The sequence below is a fragment of the Elephantulus edwardii genome, unplaced genomic scaffold (genome assembly GCF_000299155.1).
Source record: "Elephantulus edwardii isolate Elephantulus edwardi_28Jun2011 unplaced genomic scaffold, EleEdw1.0 scaffold00389, whole genome shotgun sequence".
Classification (NCBI taxonomy): domain Eukaryota; kingdom Metazoa; phylum Chordata; class Mammalia; order Macroscelidea; family Macroscelididae; genus Elephantulus; species Elephantulus edwardii.
In genome coordinates, this window is record NW_006400139.1 from 1,179,444 (window position 1) to 1,187,238 (window position 7,795).

The 7,795-nt window shown below is 38.5% G+C and overlaps 1 protein-coding gene across 1 annotated transcript; it reads right to left on the reverse strand.

The window, feature by feature from the left end:
- Positions 1 to 3,233: 3,233 nt before the first annotated feature.
- On the reverse strand, positions 3,234 to 4,184 carry LOC102850301 (olfactory receptor 5D18-like). Its single transcript, XM_006902322.1, has one exon. The coding sequence runs from the start codon at positions 4,182 to 4,184 to the stop codon at positions 3,234 to 3,236; it is 951 nt and encodes a 316-aa protein (XP_006902384.1).
- Positions 4,185 to 7,795: the final 3,611 nt, after the last annotated feature.

Below are 7,795 nucleotides of genomic sequence, written 5' to 3' on the forward strand. Positions count from 1 at the left end.
TGAAACAGTGGTCCTTATATTTTGGATTGTGGTTTCTTGTTTTTCAACAGCCTCAATGTCTCATTTGTTTTATCTGCATTGCTTTAAATTGTATTTTTAAGCTCCTCCTGGTTTTTACTTGCAGTGCCCCATAATTCTTCAAGTTTTTCTTTCATCCATTGCAAATATTCAGTCATTGTTCTTTTAAATTCTGTGTCAGAAAGTTTCATCAGACTTTCTAGCTTCAGGCAATCCATTGGTACTATGTCACTTTTTGTGGTGACTTCTTGCTTTGGGCTTGTGTAGGGTGTGAAATAGCCTGCTTCTTGAGTGACATTATTGTGTTAGAGTTCCTAATGCCTGAGGCAATAGCAGGTTGTTTATCTAACTTCACTGCTCCAGAAGAAGGTGGGAAAACTACTTTGCCCAGGTTTCTCTCTGAACTTCTGACTCAAGGAAAGCTTTGCTTCAGTTCTGGAGAGAAAAGGCCTGTGAGTTGTCACCCTATTATGTTAGACAACTGCTGCAGCTAGTCCAGTCAATGGTGCTCTGGGATAAAGGCAGTTAATTGACTGGACTTGAGGGAGCACAAGGCAGAATACACCCAGGTCAGGATGTGAGGAGATCAAAATTGAAAATCAGGAAACCTTGGTTTTTCCTTTCAAGAACCAGGTCTGCCACCTCACTAACGCTCCAGCTGTCTCACTCTCTTTTGCTTGAGTTTAACGGGTCCCATATGGTACAACCAAAAAGCTGTGATCACCACAAAGTACCTCACTCAAATTCCAGATATCCTGCTCACTCCTAGCACATCAGCTTCCAACGCAAGCATCAGCTCCCAGCACAGAAGTCAGCTCACAGGTGACCTTAATTTTTTTATGAAATTATAGCTTCTAGTAGACTGATTAATGTCTCCCTGGGGCCATATATGCTATGTTATACTGGAGATGACCGTTTTCCAAAGCAGAGAACACTGTGGAACTAACCAGAAGGGACCCAGAAGATCTAATCAGACTTTAGACCTACATCTGGCCTCCCAATGGTCTCTATGAGTCTTCTTGTATCAGTTTGCCCTCCAGCTCCTGTAGCTGTCTATCCACCCTTCCAAACATGATGTCCTTCTCCAAGGACTGCTCTCTCCTGGCCATGTGCACAAAGTAAGTGAGGAAGAGCTTCAGAATCCTAGCTTCGAAGGAAAGACTTCATTTCACCCTCTCCAAGACACACCAATTTGTTTTCTTACCAGTCCATGGTATGTTCAAGACTCTCCTCCAACACCACAAATTGAAGGCATCTATTCTTCTGTCATCTTTAGTCACTGCCCAACCATCTGAAGCATAACAAGTAATTGAGAAGGCCATGGCCTGGATTAGGCACACCTTTTTTTTAAATACACTGACATTGTTGCTCTTCAGAACTTTGGAGAGGTCTATGACAGCAGATTTTCCCAGTGTAATTTGTCTTTTGATTTCCTAACTGCTGGCGTTAAGAGTGTTGATTGTGGATCTGAGCAAGCTGTAATTTCTAAAACCACAATCTATTCTGTATCTAATATGATGTTGCAATTGGCCCAGTGGTAAGAATCATTGTCTTCTTGATGTTGAGCTTCAATCCATATTAAAGACTACAGTAGTTGACCTTTTGCAGCAGGTGCTTTAGATCTTCTTCAGTTTCAACAAGCAAGGTTGTGTCATCTGCATATTATAAGTTGTTAATGAGTCTTCCTCCAATATTGAAGCCACACTATTCCTTATAAAGCCCTTTTTCCTAAAGGATCCGTTCTGCCTATAGATTGAAAAGGTATGGGGACAGGATGCACCCCTGACACACTCCTTTCCTGATTTTGACCCATGCAGTGTTTCCTTGCTCTGTTCTAAGGACTGCTTCTCGGTTCAAGTATAGGTTTCATATAAGCATAATCTCTGAGATACCCATTTTCCTCAATCTTAGCCACAACTTATTGTGATTCAAACAGTCAAATTCCTCTGAATAGTCAAAGAAACAGTGATAGACATTCTTCTGGAACTCTCAGCTGTCTGCCAAGATTCATCTGATGTTGGCAATAATGTCCCTAGTACCATAACCTCTTCTAAACAGAGCCTGAATTTCTGGTAGTTCTCTGTCAATTTATTGTTCAAGTCTTTTCAAGATAATCTTCAGCAGGATCTTTGTAATGTGTGATATGCTCTATAATTTCCACAGCTGTCAGGTCACTCTTTTTTGGAATGGGAATAAATAGGGATCTCTTCCAGTCAGTTGGCCCAGTAAATGACTTCCAGATTTCTTGGCACAACTTGGTGAGCACATGCAGGGCCACCTCTGGTTGCTGAAATAAATCAATTGGTATTCCTTCAATTCCTGGGGCTTTATTTCTTGTCATGTCCTTCAGAGCAGCCTGAACTTCTTCCTTCAGATGTGAGTACTGCAGTTTTCTCCGAGAAGCTCATAGAGGATGCAAACTCTGAACTTCTCTATTATCAGTGAAATTCCTTACCACTAAATCACCACAGTTTCCATTTTTATGAGCAGTGAGCTCATAAATAGATCCTCTTATCTGACTATGACAGTGTCCAAAAGGAGGATTTAAAAATATACTTCATTTTACATCTCTTGAAAGAAGAAAATCAAAAGGAGTTATTTCAATATTGGTTCATAAAACTTATAAACATCTGAGTATAATAAAACAAGAAAATAAATCCCTCTGCCATTAAGCTGATTATGACTAATAGTGACCACCCATCAGATTTCTGAGGGCACACAATTTATAGCAGACTGCCTATCTTTCTTCAGCAGAACATCTGACAAATTCAATCTACTAATCTTGCAGTTAAAGGAGCTCAGGTGGCCTAGTGAAAAGAAGCTGTGCTGCAATCCCTAAGGCACATGGTTCAAGGCCACCAGCAGCTTCATGGGAGAAGAATGGACAATCTGCTCTTGTGCGATAAACTGCCTCTGAAAACCCACTAGAGGATGAGCTATGGGTCGGTTTTGACTCCATGGTACATAACAACAACAATAATCTCTCAGCTAGTAACCAATGAGGTGATATCAGGGCTAAAACATAAACAAAAAATATCAAATTCATCTAGAGAATAATTATATTTATTTAAGACAAAACTAAACTAGCATCAATGATATATAGACAATATTTTCAAAATAGTAGACATAAGTCATATACTTATATATAGATATATTTATTTTATATGTGAGTTCATTGTATGTGTTTATTTTGTGTGTGTGTGTGTGTGTACATGCTACTTTGTGTGAGAAAGCAGTTTGGTAATCACTAACTTCTTGACTGTCTCCTTCACGTCTTTGTTCCTAAGACTGTAGATTAGAGGGTTCAGCATGGGAATCATAACTGTAAAAAACACAGTGGTCACCTTGATGAGGAGCCACGAGTTCTTGGAGTTGGGCACACAGTAGAGCAGAAGGATGGCTCCATGGAAGATGGTGATGGCGGTCAGGTGGGAGGCACAGGTGGAGAAGGCTTTGCGGAGTCCACCAGAGGACGGCATCTTGACGATAGTGACAACAATGAAAAGGTAGGAAGTGAGGATGATCAGGAGACTACTGGTCTCATTGAAGGTGGAAATAATTAAACATGCCATCTGGCTGAAGCGGGTATCCGAGCAGGAGAGAGATAAGACAGCCGAATACTCACAGCCAAAGTGATTGATGATATTTGAGCCACAGTAGGAGAGTTCCGCCAGAGAGTAAGTCAGTGTCAGGGAACAGAGTCCACCCCACGTGTAAGTCGCAGCCACCAGGAGGGCACAGAGCTTGCGAGACATAACAACCGTGTAGAGCAAAGGGTTACAAACAGCCACAAAGCGATCATAGGCCATCACTGCTAACATGAACATTTCTGTGATCACAAATGTGCAGCCAAAAAAAAATTGGGCCATGCATCCTTTGAAAGAAATAATTCTGATTTCAACAACCAAGATTTCTAGGAGTTTAGGTGTAAAAACGGTACAATAACAAACATCCAAAAAGGATAGGTGGCTAAGAAAAAAGTACATTGGTGTGTGGAGTTTGGGGTTTATCCTTCTAACTAAAATGATGCCCAGATTCCCTACCACAGTGACTGTGTAAATGCTCAAGAATGCCAAGAAGAGGGGTCCTTGTAGGTTTGGGTATTCAGAGAAGCCCAGAAGAATGAATGTAGTCACAGAGCTCTTGTTTCCCCTATCCAATACCATAGCTTTTGTCGGAACAGACAAACACAACGCAGAAAATGGTATTTGAACAACAAATTTGAGAAGTCAGGCATAACATGAACTTTAGAAATAATAAATTAAAACCATTGAGAAAAATGTTGATCTTTCCTTGATGATTTTTTGTTTTAACTTGACCACCTACTGACTTTGTTATGCATATCTGTCTTTTAATATTTGACTATCTTCATCTGTAAAATAATAAAAATAGTGCTCATTAATATAAATATATTAAGATGTATAAATGAAATTTAGAACATTTTATATCTAATAATAATAATACATAAGGTATTTAAGAAAATAGGTGAAAGTAAAGGAAAATCAGATTTCAGGGTATAGTAGTCATTTGATTAATGCAATGACAGCTGTGAAAAGATAAAACCATTTTGATAAAAAAAATAAAATCATGTAACTATAAAGTGATTTTTTTCATTGAAAATATATTTCACAATATTCACAATTCAATGCTGATGTACTCTACTTTTTAACTTAGTATTTATTCTTCAAGAATCACAGAATATTTACTTCAAATACTTTTTCCTTAAATTATCTGATAAAGAAATTTCATCATTAACTGTGCCTATTCCATTTATCCTCACCAAACAGCTCAATAATTAAATGCTCAATAATTTAAAGATAGCTATCTCCTGAGAAAAGGATTTGGAGCTATTCTTAAAAGTCAGTTTATAGTTCATATTATATTAACAATAAACAAAACACTTTCATGAAATTGATTGCCAAAAATAAAGTGCTCCCAAAATGCACAATCCAAACTAAGAACAACATCAAAAGGAACAAAATAAGAAATCTATACTATCAATTCTCAATAATAATAAATATTTCCCAATATGGCAAAAGAATATTAGAGGTTTAGAAATTTTACAGTTATGGGTTTTGAAGAAAAGATGTTAGTGTCTTAAGTGCTGCACTGCTAACTGAAAAGTTAGGTATTTGAGTCTACTGTATACTCAGAGAGACAATGTCAATCAGTAAAAATGTGCTGGTTGTATGTGAATGAAACACTATCAATCATTATTATGTGAAAATCTAACAAAAGGGAGATCGAGGGAGGGTCAGGAGAAGAGGAAGGAGAGATGATTATTGGGATGGTGGAGGTTGATAGAGGAATAGAGGAGACAGAGTAAAGGGAGTTACTGTCTTGATGGGACAGTATCATAAAAGAAATGGATTGGTGATATTTAATTGTATGCAATACGGTGTTTACGAGGGATTGTGTGGAGCATAATTACATGGATAAAGTGCAGCATGTGTGGGTGGTTATGTGCAAATCAATTAAATAAAAATGGAAGAGGATGAAAATTTATCATATAAGTGAGCACTGGATAGTGTAGATTTAGAAAGTGTGTAATTTTGTCTTTGGCCAGTAATTGATTGGAAGTATTAAAAGGGAATATCTTCCCTGGAGATAAACTTATTAAGAGTAGAACCTGGTAGTAGGTGGTAGAGCTTGATGGAGGGGAAAGATTGAATCTCACTTAGTATTCTGAGGAGATTTGCATTTGAATGGTTTCTGGAATCACATGTAATTTTTTATTGAAGTGCTTCACCAGAAAAGGTGAGAGGGGGTGAAGCTGGACCAAGAGCCAAGCCAGACTAGAGTGAAGCCTAATTAGGGAGTGGCCCGCTGGGGATAAGCCTGCTTGGGAGGGGCCCAGACAGCTGGACTCTGAGTAAGGTTCCCACGTGTGCCCAATCAGTGAGTCTGCACATCACCCTGTACTTGTACCTGCCCTGCTACTATGGTCGTGGCCTGTACCTATGCCAACCCTGTGCATCCATGCCCATGCCCTGCATCCATTCTCATGATTCTTACTCATGCCTGACCTGTGCTTGTGCCTACCCTGCACTCATGCCTACCCTGCACCCATGCTGCCATACTTTGCCTTGCATCTCCTCACATCCAGTCAATTAATTGCCTGTAGTCCAAAAAAAACCTCTGACCTTGCTGCAACAGTTATAAATAAAAGAAATTACTTTCATAGGTCCTGAACTGAAACTTCCCTTAAGTCAGAAGTTCACAAAGAAACACAGCCCACATAACTACTCTACCCTCTTGGAGCAGTGATGTAAGATTAAGAACCTATTTTTGCCTCAGACATGAAAAACCCTATCACAGCAATGTCACATAAGAAGCAAGCTACATCATACCCTACACAGGCACAAAGCAAGCTACATCATACCCTACACAGGCACAAGTGTCAACCCCAAAGAGTGACACAGTATCAATGGATTTCCCAAAGCCAAACAGTCTGATGGAACTTTCAGAATTTAAAAAAACTATGATTGGATATTTTCAATGTGAAAAAAAAATCAACTTGAAATATTATAGGACACAGTAAGCAAAAACCAGGAGGAGCTTAAAAAAAATAATCCATAACAATGCAAATAAAACAAATGAGGCATTAGAGACTCTGGAAAAACAAGAAATCATGATCTAAATCTAACCAGAAGCACAAAGGATCTCTTCAAAGAAAACTACAAAACATTACTACAAGAAACAAAAAGAGATCTGGAGAAATAGAAGAATATGCCTTTCTCATAGATAGAAAGACTCAATATTGTGAAAATGACAATACTACCAAAGGAAATTTACATGCCCAATGCAATCCTAATACAAATTCCAATTCTATTCTTCAATAAGATGGAAAAGGCAATCTCCAATTTCATTTGGGATGGAAAAAGGCCCTGAATAAGCAAAACACTCCTCAAAATTAGAAACAAAGTAGGAGGCATCTCATTTCCTAATTTCAAATCCTACTAGACTGCTGTAGTAGTCAAGACAGCATGGTACTGGTACAATGACAGACACATAGATCAATGGAATAGAATTGAAAACCCAGAAATCAGTCCATCTACCTATGGTCAACTGATTTTTGACAAGGATATAAAATCAGTTAAGTGGGGAAACAACAGCCTTTTAAACAAATGTTGGCAAAATTGGAAACCTATCTGCAGAAAACTCAAGCAAGATCCACACCTCACTCCATACACAGAAACCAACTCAAAGTGGATCAAGGACCTAGGACCAAAACCAAGGACAAAAACTTCATTAGAGAAAAGCTTGGAAGAACTCTAAAAGTCCTAATCCACAACATGAACAGTCTTCCAAGCATCCTGAAAAACCTACAACCAGGAAAGGGTAAAATAGATGAATGAGACCTTCTGAGAATCAAATCCCTATGCACTTCCAAAAACTCCTCCAACAGGGTGAAAAGGGAAGCCACAGACTAGGAAAAAAATTTGCAATGACATGTCTGATAAGGGACTTATATCTAGAATTTATAGAATACTCAAGCAACACAACAAGATAAAGGTAAACAACCCAATTGAAAAATGAACACAGGGTATGAACAGACACTTTACCAAAGAAGTCATTCAGATGGTGAACAAACATATGAAGAAGCGTTCAAAATCCCTAGCTCTAAGAGAGATGCAAATCAAAGCAACTATGAGGTATCATCTCACCCCACTAAGAATAGCAAAATTCAACAGAGCAGCAAATAAGAAATGCTGGTGAGGGTATGGAGAAACTGGGTTCTTATTCACTGTTGGTGGGAGTATAAAATGGTACAACT

Bases quoted from the DNA above. Each gene is read 5' to 3' on its own strand.
- LOC102850301 (XM_006902322.1), bottom strand. From the start codon at position 4,184: ATGGTATTGGATAGGGGAAACAAGAGCTCTGTGACTACATTCATTCTT.